The sequence below is a fragment of the Branchiostoma belcheri genome, unplaced genomic scaffold, assembly GCF_001625305.1.
Source record: "Branchiostoma belcheri isolate BF01 breed outbred unplaced genomic scaffold, Haploidv18h27 scaffold42, whole genome shotgun sequence".
Taxonomy (NCBI): Eukaryota; Metazoa; Chordata; class Leptocardii; order Amphioxiformes; family Branchiostomatidae; genus Branchiostoma; species Branchiostoma belcheri.
Genome location: NW_017804043.1, coordinates 2,572,905 through 2,595,880, shown reverse-complemented (window position 1 = coordinate 2,595,880; position 22,976 = coordinate 2,572,905). Strand labels below are relative to the sequence as shown.

Genomic DNA, 22,976 nt, shown 5'->3' with positions numbered 1-22,976 from the left:
CGATCTTGTCCTGGATGGAGCTGAACAGTCATACATAACACCCCCTCTTCTTTACACATCTATCATCATATGGACCCCCTAAAAACACACACCCCCAAGCAGTTTCTTCATTAAGTTCCAGTTTTACCTCCGTGTCGAAGTCCATGAGCATGACGATCTTGTCCTGGATGGAGCTGAACAGTCATACATAACACCCCCTCTTCTTTACACATCTATCATCATATGGACCCCCTAAACACACACACCCCCAGCTTCAGTTCCTTCAGTAAGTGTCATTATAAGTTTTACAAATGTACCTCCGTGTCAAAGTCCATGAGCATGACGATCTTGTCCTGGATGGAGCTGAACAGGTTGTGTTTGTGGATCAGTGGGAACACGTCCTCATGGCCAAGCCTAAAGCAGAAAAAAACAACACTTAAGTTACAACATGGCAGTGCAACACAACGCAATCAAGTGTTTTGTTCAGCCGACGTCTTAATGACCACTTCTGTAATCATCCTCAGGGCAATTCTGACTGGTTCACATTGCATGGTTCATATTGGGTACAGGTGTTGCTGCCTATTGACACATTCCCAAACACAAAGCATGTACATATATACATTGTACTCACTTCAAGTAGATAGCCAAGGCTTTGTCGTATCTCTTGTCATAGGTGTGCCTGTAAAGTAGTTTGAAAAACAAAGAAAATTTACAAACATACTGTACTATGTAGATGACTGGTTTTCCTTGAATTTATACTTAAAATACTCCTGGCATTTACAAAAAGCATTTTTAAGGTTAGATAAAGGCTGAAAGGTAATCATATCCATTTTAAAACTGAAAGGCAACAGCTGATGAATAGATTACTTAGCACACTGAAGTAGCCATTTGGCTTTAGTGATCCTCTATTGGTTACAGGCTAGGCAGCAGTGAGAAAGTCACAGAAAGTAGTTGTAAAAGCAAAGAAAATTTACTGACATATGTACCTGACCGTTTTCCTTGAATTTACACTTTAAACACTCGTATCTTAAACCCTCTAGGAGAAGGTTACAGAAAGAGTGTAACTCACAGCTCTGCGAGTGACCTGAGCAGGACCTTGTTCTGTGGGTCTGTCTCCAGTTTGGTCTGGACTGCGTTGATGATGACCTGGATGTTGTACAGGTCGGGGGACCAGTCCTTGATCAGCTGGTGAAAACCCTGGGAAAATGACACAACAGTTAGCAGCAGCGTTCTAGCAAGTGTCCATCTGGAATTTTGCTGCTCATGACAGAAAAATATTTTGCCCAATCTGTCAGAATGATGAACAGAAGTCTATAAAAAAAGATTCTGTAAAAAAATTGCCATTAGTCAAATCCAGTAGATTGAGGAGTTACGGTAGTTTTTATTTCTTGTGTCTCTAGTCATGCATTACTTGCTTGTACATGTAACGTTAATTACACGTACATGTATATCAAATGTTCTTTATGTATTTTTTTGCAATCAGACAGGAATTTACAATAAACAGTTAATTAAACAATGCTTAATCTTTCCCAAGGGCACTACATTGGGACATGACACAGCATCTTGATCCCTCTAAGTCTAACCATATTACACCACAACATGCTACCATGCTTTCCCCTTACCTCGTGGTCGGTCAGTAGAAACTCGTTCAGCACCAGTTCGTAGAACGCTGGCTTCAGGCGGACGTCACCTCTGGGGATGAAGGGACTGATGGCCTGCAATAAAACACACGGTACAGTCAGACCTGCACTAGCCAACACCTCTATTAGCCAGACATCTGGCTTTAACATAACTTTTATTGTGCAGTCATACCCTATTGGGCTAAGTACAAACAATGTACAGGTGAACAGATGAAAACTGTATGTACATGTTTGTAGTACAAACAGGACTACTGATACTGATCTAACTACATAGGCTGTAAAACTAGTCTAATACAGAGGTTCGGCTTCAACAACCACTTTTTCTCAGTTCCATTTTTTTTCTCCATAGACATAAGTATCAAGAGACTTGCTTAAGCTGACCACTTGTCCGACGCAACCATGACCGGCACTATTTGGGACAACACAACATACACGGCCACAAGCATGACAAAGAAGCCTGTAGACCTACTAACCAGTAATTATCTTATACTAGCCTGGTAGATATGGATTTCCAACACCCTTTGACCCATATATCATATTCGACATGCCACACATGCAAAAGTTATGTATCCTGAGTATTTGGGTCAGATAGCTGAAGAGGACTGAGTGGTTCTTTTTTTTTTTTGAGCTGGAGAACACTATATTTGTTCCATAAACCATGTTTTTACATGCCATTAGTAGAGTGTTTGTTATTCCACATGGAAAGAAACTAGCAATGGGAGGGATGTGTAACAAAGCATGATGGGACATCTGACCTTGAGTTGCTTGTCCTTCAGGAACTTGAAGACTTCCTGTTCCCAGAGTTCCTTGTTCTTGCCCAGGATCTTGACGCACATCTCGGCGGCCTTGTCGTACTGGCCCTCCTCCCGCAGGAAGTTAATGTAGGTCATGCCGATTTCCTTGGATAGAAAATAACCACTGGGTCAAGATGAAGCCATTTCTACATGGTTCAAACTTTTCAGTCCAGTCTTATGCAGCTTGTACTTACTGTGCAGTGTAAGAAACAGGAGGAGACAGTAAAAACCCCACTGGTCCCGGGCCGGGATTCGAACCCACGACCTCCCGGGAACCAGAGCTTCATAACCAGACGCTCTAACCTCTCCGCTAAAAGGTCTAGACCCATCGGCCAGGTCAGTTGGTAGCGCCTATAAACCCCCCACTGTTACAGCAGAACTGATTTGAGTTACATGTAGATTTGAGTCAAGAATCCAATCTGAATCATATCAATTTATGAGGGCTCAAAATACAAAGGATATTCTGAAAGTTTCTTCTTGTGTTCCTACATGTAAGAGCTTACCATAACGTTATGTCTTTTGAGGGACTGTTCGCTGGCTTCAGCAGCTAGTAGTGCCTCCTGGAGAAGAAGAAAAGAACTGCATGGTCAAACACAATCATCAACATTGTGAATCCTTTTAGGCTATCTGCCCTTACAATAAATAACCTAATAACTTGATACACACTTTGTAAGGTCCTAATGACTGGTACATGTATGTATTTCAACATGTTCTGGTTCCTAAAATCAGTACTGTTACAGTAGTGTTGCTGGGTAGCAAAGGAAACAAAAACAGTATTTTTGTCCAAACCTCGAACATCTCATGCTCCATGAGCCAGCTGATGTGGTCGTCCTGGTCCCGCAGTTTTGCCACCACGATGTCCTTTGGGGCGACGATGAAGAACTGACGGTCCTCCTCAATGTACTCTGGATAATTCAGGCGCAAGAAACAGATTTCAAATCATACTTTCAAATTTACTACAACTAAAAGTTTCAACCTAATGCGGCAACATTTGCTAGCCAACATGGGATGTTTCGAACAGGTCAAAAGGCCTGAGTGTAATCATTTGGTAAAACAGATAAATGAAATGAAATGAAGTTTCCCTGAGTATCGTCCTGCAATTATCTTTCCGAGGGAGTTACTGTACCAGCCTCATCAGTCCTGGCAGACATTCTGTTCACTGTTTGTGGTCTCAACTGTGAGTTAAGTAGTCTAGCTCTTCCACCTGTACTCCTGGAAGCCTGAGTTGTTTGTTTGTTTGTTTGTTTGTTTGTTTGTTTGTTTGTTTGTTTGTTTGTTTGTTTGTTTGTTTGTTTGTTACTTACCCAGGTGATAGTCGTTACACCTATACTCCTGGAAGCCCCTGATGGACAGAGCGTCGCTGGAGATCTCCTCGTGAGTGTCCATGTGAGGCTCCAGGATCCTCAGCTGGGGGCGGGCCGACGTCTGGGTACCGTCCTGGACAGGGATAAACACTGTTACAAACATTCAGAAGCAAGCAATACATAATTATTGAGTTATGAGAATCATGAGTGTGAGTATCACAGGATATGAGTGTGAGTGAGTGAGTGGATCATACTGAAAACTATTCAGAAACCACTGCCATTAGTTCTTATACACTTGAATAGGTAGTAACAGGCAATGCAGCAAACAAAAATCCACATACAGCTACATTTGTATACCGTAAATCCAGTTCCAGTACATGGACCGGTGCAGGTTACATGTACAAATGTAGGTGCAGGTTGACATCAGAAGTATCTGTACAGCTCCAATATAACCATCACATGCAGGTGGTACATTACGAATATGAGAACTAATAATGAGAAGTAGTAAAAGAAAATTTAAATAGAATTGAGTTTTCACCTCATTCTCCTCCATGACGTGAGCCAGCACCACCAGCTGGTCCCCGAGTGGCGCGATCCCGCACACGTAGAAATCCAGCTTAAACATCGCAGCTGTGTGAGGAACAAACAAAGCAGCACAGATTTTAGATTTTTGCAATCTTCGGCTTCCTGATGTCCACCACCATATTATTGCCAGGGCTCAAAATACTGGGTGCATGTTCACCTTTAGTTAGTGTACCCAAATTTGGGCCTGTGCACCCAATTTTTTCTGTATGTACACCAGTGCACCCAAATATTTTAGTAGGTTTATGTATATAAAGGTATTAAATGTATTGTAGTATACATAGTAGTATATATATTTCCAAAAATGAATTTTGAGCCCTATATTGCTGTCTCCTGCCCCAGATCCTAAATTCTGAGACCTTCTTTTTGACTATTCACTTGGACATTGCACTGTTGTTGTTTTTTTATTCTAAAATACTTACTGATTTCCACATATCTGTTGGGTAGATCTCTCACATCATGTGGGTCCCTCTCCTTCACTTTACAAACCTGCAGGAGAAACACAGTAAAATCTTTTCACTTTCTTCAAGGATAATGACATGAACTTGATACTATGTACATGTATGACGTTTGTGTTAGCATTGTTTTGAGACATTTTCCGGAAATTTTTTTACTGTTTAAAACAGATGGACAATAGAAAATACCCACCAGTCATTTTGTTCTTATTATATATACTACTGATAATCCAAAAATTCCAATGCCACATTTTAAATTCTGTTTGCAGTACCCGTATTTCATAAGAACTCATCTTATTGCGACTTAATGTGAGCCACTTCTTCAAAAGACAGAATGTAAAGTCATGCTTGATTCGTGCTGACAGTGGACAAACATACCTTAATGCTGTCTCCCCAGCCAATGAGCAGTGTCGTATCATCCTTCCAGCACATGTTGCAACGGTACAGTTCTGGGCGTAACCTAGCAACAGTGGAGAGCACCACAATTAAGCAAAAAAGTACAAGGAACAAATATCAAGTCAAGAATAACTTCTGATCTATTTTCCACCCACATCTAGAGTAGATTTCTTAGAGGATGCTTCAAATTTTCATCTTAACACATTGCCTCCTATTTCTGTACGTTTACAGGCTTCTTTGGATCATTCTTTCCAATTATTTATTAAAATACAGAAAGCAATCTCACTGTGTGTTGTCCCTTGCAATGTAGGTGATCCTCTTCTTTGAACTGGTGTCATACATCTTCACACCCTGTAACACAAGACAAAATTATTTTTTGTTGAAGATTTCTTGAAACATGTATAATAAAGATCCTGTTCCATGAATTTTCTACTAAAAAAGTCCCTCACTATGACACAGACAACTGGTTTGATCATGATCACTCAATTACAGCACAGTCATCTTTTTGAAAAAGAATGCATTTAAAGTTGGAAGTGCGTGTTTTTTCTTACCATGTCATTAGCCCATGCGATGAAGGGGCCTCTCCATTTGATGACCCTGATGGGTCCCTCTCCTTTGTGCAGCTCGCTGGTTTTGTAGCGAGACAGCCAGCCCTTCTCATGGAGAACCAGCTAGGAAAAAGATAACAACAAAACAATAAATATTCAAAAATTTTTTTCCTGAAATTTCTCCAAAGCAACATCACATGGCGGAACTGCGAGAAAAATTTGTGTCCCTCATGTGAGGAGCAAAATTCTGTCAAATAACCAAAAGGCAGATTCTGACTAGAACACTGTAACAACTGTAAAAAAGGGCCATCAGGCCTGCAGTACCTTGTCTCCCCCTGTCACATACATCTTCCCACTGTTGGGGCGGGAAAAGTTAGGGTCCAAGGCCACGGCCTAGAGATGAGAAAAAAAATTGTGTTATTTAAAATAATAATGCTTTAGGATATACAGTAGGAATTCTCTTCTACAAAACCAAGCTTGTCTTACCTTGCTTATGTTTCGGTGTGTAACAGGCACCTTCCTCAGAGCTTCTGACTGGAGTTCTGCTTCTCACCACCATATGCAGCAGATGTAGGTGGCGCTTTTGCTTATTATATTATATAATCAGACAGTCATAGTACCTTAAAGTTTACAGGACAGTTGTAGTACCTTTACAGGACAGTAATAGTACCTTTACAGGACAGTAATAGTACCTTTACAGGACAGTAATAGTACCTTTATAGGACAGTAATAGTACCTTTATAGGACAGTAATAGTACCTTTATAGGACAGTCGTAGGTCATGAGGATGTTGTCGTCCGTGCTGTAGAGGCCATGCACCGCGACCTTGCCGTCGTCAGAACAGGACGCCATGTTGTCCCCGTTCTGGTCCAGACTGATCTGGTTCACTGTTGTCTGGTGCTGAAAGACAACTTCCATGATTTTCTCTTTCAAAACAAAAATACACAACTATTTCTAATTTTTCACGAGTTTGGTCTACTTAATGCATTGTTGCAAAGGTCTGCCACCAAGACAACCACTTTTGACCTTGCCCTTGTCTTCCTAAGACCTACCCACTGTCTTCTGGTGCTGGGGAGGAGAAAGAGAAAACATCCGTTACAGCAAATGATTTTAGGATACTGGAGTGTCTATCAGACACCTTCCTCAGAGCTTCTGATAGACACTGAAATGTAAGCAAGGTTAGTCTATCTTGGTTGTGTAAAACAAAACTCCTCTATCCTATACTTTACCAAACGGATGAATTCTTTTCCGAACGCAAATGATTTTCTCTTCCAAAAAAATGCCACGGTCAAGTTTTTCTGTGACATAAAGGACAGTTTGGTCTACTTCATCCGTTGTCTGCCAAGGTCCTTCACCAATGCAAGAGGACCACTTTTCACCTTGCCCTTTGTCTTTCTAAGACCTACCCACATACCAAATATCATTATGACTAAAAAAATGCAGAAACACAGACACACACAAACACAGACACACACACACATGCAAACACATACACACACACACACACATGACACATACACACACACACACACACACACACACACACATACACACACACACAGACCAAAAACAGTACTTCCATTTTTCCTGGAGATAACAAAGACACCAGACTGGTACTCACCACGGCGTACTCCTTGGAGGAGATACGGTTGCCTTGGTGATCGAGAACATGCACCATCCCCCAGTGGGTCCCCAGGGCAAGAAACTGTGGGATAGAATACTCCACATCATCACAATGTAAAACATGTACCTGAACATACATGTACATGTAGCATGACATCTATCTAGTATCTATCTACCAACAGGTACATGTATCTATCCATCTATCCATCAATTCCTCTCTCCCTCTCCCTCACTCTCTCCCTCACTCTTTTTTCTCGCTCTTTCTCTCTACCTATTAAATAGTTCCAAAATTTGATTGAACATGTGATTCAAATGCACAAGAATGACACAGATTTCATTACATAAATAAATATATAGAAAGTACATTTCAATATAGAAATGACATTTTAAATCCAATTATAAGCCTCAAAAGGGGAATGTATAACTACTAGTAGTTTTTGAAAAGGAATTTCAGTGTACACATAAACCTTTCCAGAATGGTACCACAAAATTTCAGACACTTTCTTTGGTACAATACACTCTCCCCTGTTATCTTCAAATCAGTGCCTACCCCAAAATCCTCAATATCGAAACATGACAAAGATGCATGAATTAGCACAGCAAAAACCTAATATATGGTATATGAGAAAATCACGAAGGAGATCCGTTTCCAAAGCAGTTTTCCAATATCCAGCCACTTTCAGCAATTCTTCATCGTAACAGGCCTAAATAAATGATACGGTAGATGACAAAGATGTATTGGAGGGATATTTCTGAAGGTTATAAGTGTAACATATTGGTCAGCAGCAAAAGACGTGGAGGGAAATCGATAGAGCTAATTGGACTGGGGTCTGCAATGGGTCATGGAGTGGAACATATTTGTCAGAAAAGTAGGATATAGTTATCATCAGTAGTGTGATTTATGTTACAACTGGGACAAACTACAGGGCATTTTTTTAAGTTTTGGGGAGGTGATTGATATGTTATTGTATTGCAAAATGATGCTGTGGAGAAAGAAATTGGTCAAGGATTCAAGGATACAGATGTAAGGTACAGGTAAGGCCACACCAATTTAATTTCTTGGTTAACGGATTCGCCGCTTCATTTTTTTCTGATTTGCAAATAAAAATAAAAACTTATAATCCAGAATCAACTGCAAAATGCTCATATTTTGCCCTGAACAGTTGAAAACATCTTTTTCATCCTTGTTGTTACAGTTATTCCATCTTTCAATGCAGTGGTATCATTAAAAGTTCAAAATTCATTGTTTAAATTTTGAACCAGCCTGGTGTGTTGACTTCATGGCTCCTATCGTACCATTTTGGGCCATAATACGATGCCTAGGCCTGTTTTTATTTATTTTTTTTTTTTCGTCCGCCCGCGCCATTATTTTTCTAGAAATTAAATTGGTGTGGCCTAAGACAGCAGAAATACCTGCACAGCTCCAATTTTACCTGCACTAACCTGCATATATACAGGTGGTATTTCAAGCCCTGGTAACTTTGTATAAGATTTTTGTAATTGTATAATTGCATCTTGAAGTTCTTACTTCAACACCATAAAATGTGGAGAAATAATGATGCCTTTAAGAAAGAAAGAAAGCAAGATGAATTATAGACTACAATTTCTTGAAGACCTCTTTACTGGCTCAGATCTTCAAGTCTTCTAGGAAAGTAACAGTTCATGTCTAAATTATTTATACCCTAAGTAATGAAAGCCATTAGCAGAAGGTTATACATAGTTTAAGCTGAAGAGACTTGAGATAATGCGTTTTGACGTGTTTTGGAGAAAGAGACCTCCCGATGAATTACAACTTCAAGGCAACTTCCAGGAGATATTAATATTTGAGATGATAATGGCCACTTTGACTGCAAAGATAATAGTCCCCATAATTCCTGCCGCAGGGGCTATCTCAGAAGTTCACATCAGTTTTTAAAATGAAGTCCGTAATTTCTTTTCCCTTCAGGGGCTGTCTCATAAGTTCACACAAGTTCTTCAAGCAGAATTAAGGAAATAATTTTTTCACTAAATTCCATCTCCCATTTCCTCCACGATAATAAATGAGTTTGGAGACTTCTAAGTTCTATGATGTTAAAAATTAGATTCTGACCATTTCATACAATGACAGTCATTATCATCATTACTTCAACTTGTTAACAAGATGAGGAATTTCTTTAGTACACCTTCTTCTTCTTTTGCAGTTCTGTCACCAAACCTTTTTAAAATGTTACATTGTATCACAGACTGTTGTATCTTAATATTTAAGTTATTGTACTACATCACATAGCTCTCCTCCTTGTTTGTCACAACTAGGCCACACCAAGTAAATTTTATGGATGACGTCCGCGCGCGCATTGATTTTGGCCTGTTCCTAGAAAAAAAACAAGAAATTCTGCTTCCTGTAACTATGACCAAATAGTCACGACAGTGTGATAAGGGAAGATGTAATTAAAGAAAAGAAACAGGACAGGACGACAACTGCTGTTCCATCAGATTTATTGCTGTTTTGATGATGAATAAAATACTTCTTGCTTGTTACACTGTGTCACCTCTTTAAATTTGTGTCCTAACATTTGTCGTCTCTTAGTATATTTCTAATCTAGGCATCTTGTTTTTCAGGGCCCTTCTTGTTGTTTTTTTTTCGCCCTCTCGCATTAGATTTAGGGTCTCCAAAGGACGTCATCCATAAAATTTACTTGGTGTGGCCCTATATAGAAAGAAAAGCTTATGGTGTGCTAAAACTGAATGAAGACGAATGTGCTCTTTGTGTTTCCCTTGCCTTTGTGTACGCTGAAGAATTTTTCACCACATCCAGCTGTCAGAAGCAATAACCAGTTCTGTACCACTCTGCAGCCATGCGTTCATGTACGTATACATACTGTATGTACTGATGATGCCTTCAAGCAAGGATGTCAAAATCATGTGTCACTGTTTCCAAAAGCAATTATATTGGAGCTTTGATGGGTTTTGGCCGAATATTGGTTGAATCAAAGTTTTTCGTGATCATTTTTCTTATTACCGGTATTTTCATATCCCAGAGTCGAGTGAGGAAACAGGTGTAAAGTGCCTTTCCCAAGGACACAACAGTGTGGCCTGCCAGGGATTTGAACCCAGAACCTTCAGATTCTGATGAGTTAACAACCCTAACCACAACACCACCTTGCCACCTACTTTAACAATCATCAGTAAGTGTATAATGATTATCCAATATACAGATATACAGAATATCCGATATACAGAAGTCCTGGGTGGTGAGAAAGAAGTTACTCCCTCCACCATTTTTCTTATCATTTTTATATCCCATCTGACATGACATCTCCAACCAAAACTAGATACTCATTTTAACCTGAGTCAAGTGAGGAAATATGGTGCAAAGCACCTTTCCCAAAGATACAACAGTGTGGCCTGCCAGGGATTCGAACCCAGAACCTTCAGATTCTGATGAGTCAAGAATCCTAACCACAACATCACCTTGCCACCTACTTAATAAACAATCATCAGTAAGTGTATAATGATTATCCAATATACGGATCTTTGCCAAGTCCTGGATGATGAGAAACGAGTTACTCCCTCCACCATTTTTCTTATCATTTTCATATCCCATCTGACACAACGTCTCTAATCAAAGCTAGATACTCATTTTAACCTCAGTCAAGTGAGGAAATATGGAACCTTTCCCAAGGATACAACACTGGGGCCTGGGATTCAAACCCATCCAGATTCAACAACCCTAACCACAACACCACCATGCCCTCTACTTACACAATCATCAGTAATTGTATATACAAAAACATATGGTTCCTCAACAAGTCATGACATGATGAAAAAAAACAAGCTACTCCCTCCACCATTTTTCTTATCAACAGTGGGGCCTAGAATTCGAACCCAGAACCATCAGATTCAACAAACCTAACCACAACACCACCTTGCCACATACTTTAACAATCATCAGTAACATCTGTGTCCATAATATCACCAGGGTCCATAATATCGCCACCTTGAGAAACAGTGTGCTTAAAGATATTTTTACTGCAACATACTTTTGGTATGCACTCCTTCACACCTCAAATGTACATACCTAGGGTATGTTGCAGTAAAAATATCTTTAAGCACACTATTTCTCAAGATGGCGATATTATGGACCCTGGTGATATTATGGACACAGATGTTAAGTGTATATCCAATAACATATGGATCCTCAACAAGTCCTGGCATGATGAGAACCATGTTACTCCCTCCCCCTGCCCACCCCATGGTTCCAACTTATCTCAGCCCATTTTAATATGGTTTTGCCGACGTCCGTGGTTTGCTTATCAGATTGTTGTCTGGTCAAATCCCATCAACATGAAGTTTATTTCTCCGCCACCAAATCCTTGTCTGATCAAGCAACTGTTGAAATTACCAGGCAGCCTGGGGATTACCGGAAGGAGGCTGGGCCACTCGTCTTTACTGAAGAAATTATAAATCAGGCTACAAAACACTTGGAATATTCAATTCAGCCCTGACTGTGTGTTTGAAAACCTGATGAACACAAACGTTGCTTGTGCAGAGGCAATTGTGTTTTTTTTAAGTGAGTTATTGTGTTGTTATTGTAGAAATCTGATGTACTTATTGTTAATGCATTGTAATTGTCTTGATGAGATGTTTAATGGAAAATCTAAATTTAATGTTGAATATCTCAGTCTGAATGACATGAGGAGTGTCACAAAAGCATCTGAATGTCATTCAGCACCAAGGACAGGGCTACAGTTTAATGGTCAAAACTTTAAGATGAATCTTGTTAAAACTGTATACTTCTAGTAGTATGCTATTTTTTCAAGTCCTGTCATCTGATACGACCAGTCTTTGATACATATATTATACGACTCCATCATCATCATAATGACTTATGCTAAACAAATCTAATATTAATACTACATAATTTTCCAAAACAGGGTCCGGTAAAGAATGTGCCAGATGCATTCTTTTAGGAGACTGCTTCATTCTTTAAAAGTCTTATATTGTTTCACATTTCATGTATTGGGTGCAGCTCTGCTCTCTTCAGCAATTTTTTTCAGGAGAATCATAAATCATAAATTCTTTCTCAGTACCCAAGTGTCAAATCTTCGTACACACTAACATCCCTGCAGAATGGGCACAGTTACACCAGGAGGTATTCAACCCTCCTCTGTACGTTTTTGCCCATATCACAATTTTCCGTATGGTTTATGGGCCAGGGGCAGATTGATTCACCACAAGTATGCAATCTTACCTTAAGAAACGACGGTTACCCTTCTGGTGGAGTCTCCGAGGAATCCTTAAGTGTTCCCATCTGTACTCTTGACTTTAAGACATGGTTTCGCACAAAAGATGAAGAAAATAATTAACTGCCGTCTATAGCAGTCATAAACCAAACGAAAAGCACTTACCGGTAGAAGTTGAGTTAGAGAAAGTTTTACAGGTCTTCATAAGTCATGTGAATCTAATTTCTAAGTTGGCTTTTCTTATATTTTGCTCTCCTTCTTTACAGTGCACCTAATATGTTTATACTGTATTGTATTGTATTTATTGCATTTATTGATTGCATCCAGTATTATATTATATCGTTTAAAATATGTGGGGCACATTTTTGCATCAGCAAAATCTGCTACCTCATATGCCTCTGTGAACTGCTCTTGCAATTTGAATTATATAAGGCTGGAAATACCACCTGCCTATGCAGGTTAGTTCAGGTAAGATTGGAGCTGTGCATGCTGCAGGTATTTCTGTCTTCCGGTAGCGGTACACCTAACCTGCACTGGTCCATGTATTGGGCTTACATAATGTACATTGTATACCGTGCATGTATTGTGTATATTCATTTGCCGCACTGACTGTTACCACATATACCAAGTTTAAAAGAAATAATAGTGAAGAATATGGAAATGGTTTCTGAACAGTTTTTAGTATGATCCATAATTCTAAGTAGTGCAGGTAAAATAAGTCTGGTGCAAGTAATTTTCAATGTTCCCTGCAACAGTGCGGAGAAAAATATTTTGAGTCCCGCACACGTTACCTCCCATCTAATCCCCCCTCCCGACAGCACATAATGAGAAGGGCCGGATCGACGTGGACTAATAGCTCCTCGTCTCCGCAAGACCTTCATTAGGATGAAAAATCTCCCAAGGTGCACTCGGAGATTGTGATTTTGTTATTTATTGCGCATAAGCTTGGATATTGCCCAGGAGAACAGGCCAGGATCATGATCAGATAGAGGGAGGAGTTATGATGAACGACTAGCCCCCTTCTGAAATCATAACTGTTGCCATAAACTTTCAGGAGGGTCTGGTAGGGGTTTCAGGGATAAGGGTATTTAAAACAGGACCAGTAAACCAGAACCACAAAAAAATCTGGGAGAAACCCTGAGGATAGCCATATTTTTAGTACATTTTGAAATGGCCAGGTAGACCTTAATATAGAGGTGGTAACTAGTACAGGTTTGACTGTATATCAATAGCTAGGTGGTCCTTATATAGAGGTGGTCACTAGTGCATGTTTACTGTATCAATGGTTTGTATGTACTAGTAGAGGTGGTCAAATTTCAATGCAATGTACAGGTTTGACTTCAAAGTCAATATTTCATGTCTTTTTTTGAGCACTTTTATTGATATGCAAGTTCTAAGGAATTGGTACTTAGTGCGGCTAAAAAACAGAAAAATACATTGAATTCATGAATACACCTTACTAATACACCTTAAAAAAATCATGTTAAATGACAAAGGGAATTAAGAATCTTCCAACAATTTTTGAGTACCCCCAGATATATGCAGCTTACTCGTATACGTAGCTATTCCTTAATAATGCTCTAAGGAATGGGAGGTTGAAATATAGATAGCATATTACAGCATACATGTAGACTTGTGAATTATTACCTCAAGTCACTAAGATACCTTAAGAAATCATGTAAAATGAAACAGGGAGTTAAGAATCTTCCAACAACTTCTGAGTAGTCCCAGATGCAGCGTAGCTATTCCTTGATAAAGCTCTAAGGAAAGGGCAGGTTGAAATATAGATAGCACATTACAGCATAGACTTATGAATTATTACCTCACATACTATATAGTAGTACATGGCACTGATCCAAGTCACCCTGGCAAGACTGCTCTTAGAGGGCCAACAAACTACAGGTAAATGAACCCCGCAAGAAAGATACCAAACTTATCGTTCAAGAAAATACATGTAGTGGATTAAAAAACTCTCATATAGTACTCATAATGTTAGTAAATAAGGTCATTTTTATTAGGAAGGAAATACAAATTGTCATGAAATAGGTAAACACACTTGGAAAAGAATGTAAGAGGCACTTGTTTTACCTAATCTTAAGTTTATTTTGTATCTTGAATGTTACAGTTTTTGGCTGGTAAACTAAAGCTGTTTTAGCTTTGAAGTCCAAGGTAATATCAACAACCTTAAGGCACTTTTTACTGGAGAGACCTTGGAAAATGTACTTTACAACTTAATGCATATTTATGCTTCAGGGACATTCCGTATTAAAACTGCCATTTCTTCACCTGCACAATGTGACACAGAAGTGATGGGTTGCTCATTCCTTGACAAAGACTGAGTTGAGTTGTACGGTCAAAAATTTGTCCAATTTCTTGTGTTAAAATTACAGTTAAACTTGCTTTGTGATAAAACAGGACGCTGATTTCAGCTGGCCCACACCCACACACCAGCCTAAATCCCCACTCTGAATGCACTGTCCGTTCCTTTGCATAATGGAGCTCGATAAGGGAGGAGAATTTCTCCAAACCCACATAAATTACCGGGGAAGAAGCAGAGGCACTGGCCGAGATTGGAACGCATCGTTCATCATGCGAAGGCCTTCATTTGGCAGGGGCGACTCAAAAGTTCTGAATCTACCAGTAAGAATGCCCCAAAGCCAGGGCTGATGACTGTGCTGATAATACAGAATTTAAAAATTCTAACAGTGACTGAGATTGGGACCCATGGATGAATCTATTTTCAAATCTCACAGTTCTTGAATAATCATGAAGAAAACATTTTTCTAACTAACTGCATTGAGATCATTATTAAATTTCTATAACATTTTTTTACATTCTTTTAAGCTGTTTACGGTTATTCTACTTCTTCCAAAATCTGAACATAGATGTATCCCTTTGATAGGAAGTCTACCAAAAACAAACTAGAATCCATTCACACCTGCATAAATTCTATCACAAACCAACAAACATTCATTCAACTGCACAGCACAGGTATGCACTGCAGTACAACTGTAACAGGAATAAATGAATTTCAGTTGGTGGCATAAACAGATGCAGGAACGGTCCCCACTTCTCATCCATGCCTTACGCTGAACCATCACATTGGCATGGGCACCAGCGAGGCGTGTGGGGCTTCAGAGAACGCATTAAAAAACACTCGCGCCACGGGGAGGGCCACCGCGGACGGTCGTCCATTTCCAACGTAACGTCTTCCTCGCCGTTAATGCACCGGGGGGAGCGACACTCTCTCTCTCTGCGGCCTTACGCATTCCTGTCCAAGCGAGGAATTCAATTTTCAGGCAGGGCATTTGGAATTCTGGCCCTGCTACATATTCAACCTCCCAGATATGAGCAGGTAGAGTACCTGGCGGCAATCTCGCGGAGATAATGCGTAGGGAAATAGACCCCGTCTGCCGCTACAAGGCATCGGGAATTAAAAGTGATGTCGGGGGCACGGATGTTAATTTGCAGGCGCGCGGGCGCCGCAATCAAACGGGCCTCAACAGATGAACTGGAAAGTGCACCTGACATTTTCTGTTACAGGTGAAAAATCCACCTGTACACAATCTCAAGTCAACCAAGTGAAGAATTACCACCAAGACCGTCTTTAAGGGTTGTTTCGATCTTCTTAAACATGAACAAATAAGTTTTTTGTCAGAAATTTATTCCCTCATCCTTCTAAGATAGCTAAAATCCACTTGTCATTTAAGACAAATGAAAAATCACCACCGAGACGGTCCTAAAACGCAGACACTTCATAATCACCCACAGAGGAACACTTTGATTATCATAAAGTAGCCGACAACTTTTCCTCACATATTCCCAGCCCACATAGTACTATAACACCCAGTGCGCGCTATATTATTACCAAGAGATGGCCGGGTGTTTTGCATAAAAGCGTTGCGGTGCATAATGCAGCTCGCGGGAGGAACTTTGCCCCCGCAAAGTCGCCATCTCTCCCATCAAACCTCAGCGTAGAACTGCCGACGGCAGGCATTACCATTTAGACTACCCCGCCATCAAACTTAGTTACAGAGCTAATTCCTCCACCTTCGAAATGGACTTGGCAAATTCAGCCCCTCGCCGCTCCCCATTGGTCGAGAGGGGGAGATAGGCACTACCAAGGACACCATGCGATTTCCAAATATAGCACGCCAATTTAGCGCGAGCGCGGGGAAAGTTAATGCACCGAAGCGTACTCCTTTGGTCATTATTTTCAACACAGCTGCGTGTGGAGATAGGACGGCCAGGCAGCCAGGTAAGTAGGTTTCTTAACATATTTCAAACAGCAAACAGGCAAGAAGCTAGCGGCGGACTAGTGGCCGTTTTTCCACAATCTCATCAGCATCGGCCGCTTGTGCCGACTGCATGCGCTGCAATCGTCTAAAAAGTTTCGAATTAAGTATGAAAATAAGATAGGTGATTATGAATCTGACACATTGCCAAGATTAGAGCGAGCATGCTGTGTGTGCATGTGGTGACCGCTGAAGTTAACATAGAAGCGTTACAATGGCAAAAGATTTTTTCAGGTAATGGCAATGAGTATAAAAAATGCATTTGTCCCTAAATTGTTCAGTTCTGATTATAAGGCAAACATTATTATGATTGTTATTAGGTTTTAAGTTGTACTCTGTTGAGTTGAACATACATGTACAAGGATGACGTGTCTCACATATACTCAAAATATGATAGTTATATTCTTAAAATAATTATGATATATTCCTGTTTTTCTACCCATGACTATGATTCAAAGTAAGTGACTTTTGATGTATTCTGCATTGAAACAGCACTGAAAAATACCAATGAATGTAGTTTCTCTGATTTCGCAGTTTCTGATATGACTGACCTTAAAAGACGGTATTTTTATGATGCTTATGGAATATTCCTGTTTTCCATGGCATGATTATGAGTTCTGGCATATTGACATATGAATGAGCTCCTGTAAAAATAATTCATAGGTTCATTACTTTACAGGTGGATAGTTTTTAATAGGAGAGTGTCGTAGGAAATTATTTTCGATAAAATTCTTCTATAATATTTGTCTCATGAAATATTCCTTGAACCCATACCGTTAGCGCTAGTGTAAGTCCATGGGTTTGCTCAATATCTTACAGAAGAATGATTTTTTATAACATGCGTTCAAGATGTCTCTCCCAATATAAATCTCATAAAATACCAAGTCTCATGTATTGAGTACGTAAAACCTACGTATTAGGTTGCTTATTACTTTACCAGAGAATACTACTAGTAGTATATGTAGTATTCATAACATACTCAAGAAATATAATGACACCCACATAAAATATTTTCATTACCCATACTATGTTCATTATGAGTTCTAATGTATCAACATATGAAGGAGTATAAAATGTACGAAATGTAAAAAGAAATTATTTCTTGTAACTGTAAAGCTGCTTTAAATTAGATGTTGTTACATGCTAAATGTGCAATTCTGTGTCTTCTATGTACTATGCAAAAGATGCTGCATTATTTTAGAGTACAATCATTACGGACAAATGAAACGAGTTATCTTAAGTATCGCACAGGAGAATAGTACCAGTACAGATGACAACCAGTTTTCCTGAAATATTCCTATTTTGAGAATTATAATTATTATCATGAATGGTGTCTTCTATCTACTGTGGAAAAGGTGCTGCATTATTTTAGAGTATAATCATTACGACAAATCAGAAACAAATGAAACGAGTTATCTTCAGTATCACACAGAAGAATAGTAACGGTACAGATGGCAACCAGTTTTCATGAAATATTCCTATTTTCGGAATTATGATTATTATCATGAATGGTGTCTTCTACATGTATGTACTGTGGAAAAGGTGCTGCATTATTTTAGAGTATAATCATTACGACAAATCCAAAACAAATGAAACAAGTTATCTTTAGTATCGTACAGGAGAATGATACGTATGACAACCAGTTTTCATGAAATATTCCTATTTTCGGAATTATATGATTATTATCATGAATGGCAATCTGCTGATGTATGTGCGAGCACATGACCTGAGGCGAGGAGACCTGTAGAGTCACATTGCCATTATTAATCCTGCCATAAATTTGCCAGGCGGACATTGGTAATATTGTAACTTGTGTTATTAAATGCCATGAATCTTAGCGGACAGGAAAAGGCGGCCATGCGTGGAGGGACAGGTGCTGCTGTGCATATTGTGGACGCTGTCTTTTTTTTTTGTTATCTTTCAAAAGTGTGATGTGTTTTGCCTTAGGCCACACCAATTCAATTAATTGGTTCTCAGATTTGCCCACTTCATTTTTTCTGGTTTGCAAAAAAATGGATGCTTGTCCTTTCTTTTTTTTTCAGTAGTGTGATGTGTGTTTTGCCTTAGGCTACACCGATTTAATTACTTAGTTCTCAGATTCACCAGCTTCTTTTTTTCTGATTTGCAAAATCAGAAAAATAATTTTTCTCATGAAAGAGAAAAACCTGATGTTCGACTACAGAGCTCTGGATCACCCTCAGAAACCAGAAATGTCTGTGCCTAAACTGGAACCTAAGCTCCTACGTGGCCGAAGACATCTACTCTACTCTACTCTAAAACAAATTCTGGTCCTGAATCAACTCTAAGATACTCAATTTGATTCATATAGAGAGGTAGGTGTGGCCTAAATCTGGTGAGACTGTTCCCAAACTTCAGCCAAGCTTAGTTGATTGGTGGTCAGGGGAAGGTTCTGAAGATGTATGGGCTTTACTGACTTGGATTTCTGGAATTACTTTTCAGACCTTGAGACTGCATCACATGCAGTTTCTGTTAACCACATGTCCACAGGTGTACTTGTATGTGATGGGCCCCTTGCTAATTCCTAAACCACTTAGCAGCATCACAATAATGCACACAAATGTGTCTTTTGTGCCCGATTGTTCCCTAATTTACATCTAACCTCCTGCTCACCTGCATTAAGGGCCTGCGATGCTTTACGACACACCAATTTAACCAGTTGGTTCTCAGGTTCGCCAATGTCATTTTTTCTGGTTTGAAAAAAAAAATTCAGGTCCTGAATCAACTCCAAAATGTAACTTTTTCCAGTATCAGTGGTTTGATTAAAAGATTAAACATTCAAAATTCATTGTTTTATTAATAAACCAGCGTGATGTGTTGACTTCATGGATCATATCATTTAGGGCTATCAAGGGATACCTAGGCCTGTCTCTTTTTTCCCCCTGTTGCTTCCTTTTTTTCTGAAAAAAACAAGAAACAACGAATCAAATTGGTGTGGCCGTACTTAGGAGTTTAGGCCACCTTCTTTCATAAAACATCTATCTATTGCCTAGAAACAGTTACATGCTATCCTTTCACAGAGGCAACTGAGAGAAATCCATACAACTTTTAAAACCTACCAAAGTACCTGATACAGAAAACCCTTTGAGACTTCAATGTTCCCGTTGGGTGTGATACAACTGATGTTTGCTCTATTTCCGACTCTCTCCAGTTCCCTAAATTCCTCAGCGAATCCTTACGAGTAAGTGTTACAAATACATTTTTGTGTTCCAATTCCCCTGGCGGATATTTATCCACCACGGAATAAAAATAAGATGTGTACAGGTCATGGGTCAATGGCGAGGGAATCCACGTGACGACAGTTCTAGATCCTAGTGGCACAACAGGGAAGCTCGTGTGATGGGCTGCAGCAATCTTTGCAGAGTTACCGTTCCCTAACGACTCTGTTTTAATGACTTCTTTCATCTTCTTATTGGTCAAAGCCAAGAAGGCAAGTGAGACAGGAGATTGGAGAAAAGTCCTTATTAGGTGTACAAGGAGATATACTGGGGAATAGTGCAACAGATCTAGAAGTAGGAGGCAAAATGGAACACAATACCATCAAACATAACCCAGCAATCTAATCTAAAGCAGGGCTTGAAGAAATGTATTAGATACATAGAAATTTTGAGTCCACAACATAAAATATGCAATACTGTTGAATGTCAGCAAAACCTTCTGATGCATTTTCGAGCTTCTGAAAAATAGGGATGGATCCAAATTCGATGGCTAACTTTAAAGTTTTAAACAAGGGATACATATAGAATACAACATGGTGTATTCCTCATCACCCAAGGTACCAGCCAGACCACAGGTTGGATCGCCAGATGGCTGACCTGCCCAAGACGCCCACGGCCCACTTGTGCAACACGACAGCATGATTTGGGTCACTGTACACAAACTAATCTCTGCCTATAATTACCTTGTTACTTTCAAGCTTGTAGCCATATTTACTTGTGATGATAAGTGGAAAGAAGTCATGGTACAATTAGCTTGTTTGAATGGGAATTTGAGGTGACAGATCAAAGATGGCACTCACTGGGTCATCCAATTAGGTCATTGGGACAGTCAACTATAGGAGGACTGTCTTTATTTAGTCTTGATAGTCTTCAGCAGCGTGGCCACTTTTCAGCAAGGTCAAGTAGATGGGCAGCCTGGGTACCATCCGGATTTTCGCTACGCAACGCTCGATTTGTTGCGTAGCGAAAATCCAAATGGTACCTAGGTGATTTTTTCGAGCGTTGCGTAGCGAAAATCCAAATGGTACCTAGGTGATTTTTTTGAGCGTTGCGTAGCGAAAATCCAAATGGTACCCAGGCTAGTAGATAGGGGGTGGTCTCTGTCTTATGTTATCAATGAGCTTTGTTTGTTTATTTGTCTGTGCATTAAGGAATCTTCAATTACCAGGTAGTGACAATACAATCACTACTAGACTTACTGGAGTCCTCTTTTCTTTGTGAAAAAAGACCAGATCATCTAGATCTGAGGTGCAACACGCATCCTCACACTTACCTCCATTGACAATACTAGTTCCTACTCACCTTCTCATGCACTGCCATGCAGCTGGCTGCATCTTTTCTCAAGATGTCTGACAAGTCGTTCCCAACCCGTTCATACTTCAGCTTCGGTTCCTCCTCCTGGCAAAGTGGGGCAAACAAGGCCATCAGAGAGGGCTCACATCATGATCACCCCACTGAGAGTAAGTGCCCTCTGGCAGGACGTACAGAAACTACACACACTTTATATATATATAATTACACAACAAACAAACACTTACTAGTACACACAGACAAACACATACACACAGATATAGAGTCACAACACATACAAATTGTATCAACATTCTGTCTCATTGGACAAAGTAGAAAGAATAGAGCAAGGCTTGGACTTTGTACTTTAGGAGGTGCCACAAACTCCCTGTCAATCCTACACCCTATGATCCGCTGCTGTCACACTATCATGTGTGTCTATTTTCTGCATTGGATGAGTTTCTCCACTTGGCCATGAAGTTGAATCAGCTGATAGGAAACAACTACATCCGTAGGTCCTCACCTCCGACTCATCAGAATCTGATTCTTCCTCCTCTTCCTCTTCATCAGACTTCTCCATCTGCTGTGGCAAACAAAGTGGAAACATTTATTAAATGTGTCAAATACTAGCTACTTGGTATTAGTACAGAAAGTCTGAGTGGTAATACTAGGAGTTGATTATCATACAGCAAGAAGACATCAACCAAATAGAAGTCCCCATTTTATATTGTTCCTGATGCCATAGCCTAAGTAGATACTAGGCACGTGGAGCACCCAGGAAAAACTAAGTGATCACATCTATGAAATGATCAGGCCTCATGACGCCATGTACACCTCGGGGGCAGTCAGGGCAGGTCATTAACAATTGATTATATTGTAATTTGTGGAAGTCAGCTCTGATATGTTATAACATATATGTAATATGAATGCTGGGTTCAATGATAACGATAATGATGATTATGATCCTGCATTTCTGAAACTGATTTCCAAAAAGATCGAACTAAAAATTGGTGTGGGCACATTTGCTGTATCTGCTCTCTGCAGTTTCTACAAGAGCAACCTGTGGTTAAGTGATGTATCTGTAATGTTATTAGGGTGATAGTCAAGACCCGGGAACGTCAGATCATTAGTATTAACAGGAAGAGTATGATACTAAAATCTTCATAATCTATATTTCTATACGCCCACCTATCTAAATTTGCGATACCATAGTAGATAGTAGATAGTAGATACCACCATTTTTCCTTCGTTTAACGAACGAATTCTGGACAACAGAATGTTCAAATGTTTTCCATGATGACCTACAAGGGCACTGTCATTCTCTAATGAATAATAACAAACCATAAGTGCCGGATAATTAAGATATAACGGTACAATCACCTGTACCTGTGTTTCCTGTGTATTTTGGTCCGCCATCTTGGTTCAGTCACGTGGTGTACACAAGGTAACCTTTGACCCCACGCTTGAAATTGATCCAAGAATTCCACCGAAAATTGCCTTTTATTAAAGATCTAGCTCATCTATGACGCTAGATTTTACACAAAATGATAAAATAGGATGTCACTGACCACGCGTGTTAGTTTTATGAGCTGAAACCTCCTTATTTTGTGTAA

The 22,976-nt window shown here is 39.7% G+C and overlaps 1 protein-coding gene across 2 annotated transcripts in view; it reads right to left on the bottom strand.

Annotated features, from left to right (window-relative positions):
- LOC109478089 (vacuolar protein sorting-associated protein 41 homolog) overlaps nucleotides 1-22,887 on the bottom strand; it is a 27,403-nt gene extending 4,516 nt beyond the window's left edge. The window contains exons 1-19 of one of the 2 annotated variants that reach the window (XM_019779562.1): nucleotides 22,750-22,887; nucleotides 21,887-21,946; nucleotides 21,376-21,471; nucleotides 7,319-7,402; nucleotides 6,457-6,597; nucleotides 6,023-6,091; nucleotides 5,702-5,821; nucleotides 5,437-5,501; nucleotides 5,133-5,214; nucleotides 4,722-4,788; nucleotides 4,256-4,347; nucleotides 3,718-3,850; nucleotides 3,203-3,318; nucleotides 2,917-2,973; nucleotides 2,375-2,518; nucleotides 1,602-1,694; nucleotides 1,049-1,176; nucleotides 611-658; nucleotides 297-393 (exon numbers count right to left, since the gene is read on the bottom strand). In XM_019779562.1, coding sequence (XP_019635121.1) covers nucleotides 297-393; nucleotides 611-658; nucleotides 1,049-1,176; nucleotides 1,602-1,694; nucleotides 2,375-2,518; nucleotides 2,917-2,973; nucleotides 3,203-3,318; nucleotides 3,718-3,850; nucleotides 4,256-4,347; nucleotides 4,722-4,788; nucleotides 5,133-5,214; nucleotides 5,437-5,501; nucleotides 5,702-5,821; nucleotides 6,023-6,091; nucleotides 6,457-6,597; nucleotides 7,319-7,402; nucleotides 21,376-21,471; nucleotides 21,887-21,946; nucleotides 22,750-22,779 — 1,722 coding nt within the window. In that variant the 5' untranslated portion in view covers nucleotides 22,780-22,887. The remainder of the gene's footprint in view (nucleotides 1-296; nucleotides 394-610; nucleotides 659-1,048; nucleotides 1,177-1,601; nucleotides 1,695-2,374; nucleotides 2,519-2,916; nucleotides 2,974-3,202; nucleotides 3,319-3,717; nucleotides 3,851-4,255; nucleotides 4,348-4,721; nucleotides 4,789-5,132; nucleotides 5,215-5,436; nucleotides 5,502-5,701; nucleotides 5,822-6,022; nucleotides 6,092-6,456; nucleotides 6,598-7,318; nucleotides 7,403-21,375; nucleotides 21,472-21,886; nucleotides 21,947-22,749) is intronic. The other variant, XM_019779563.1, reaches the window with a different exon arrangement.
- Between the last annotated feature and the right edge of the window lie 89 nt (nucleotides 22,888-22,976).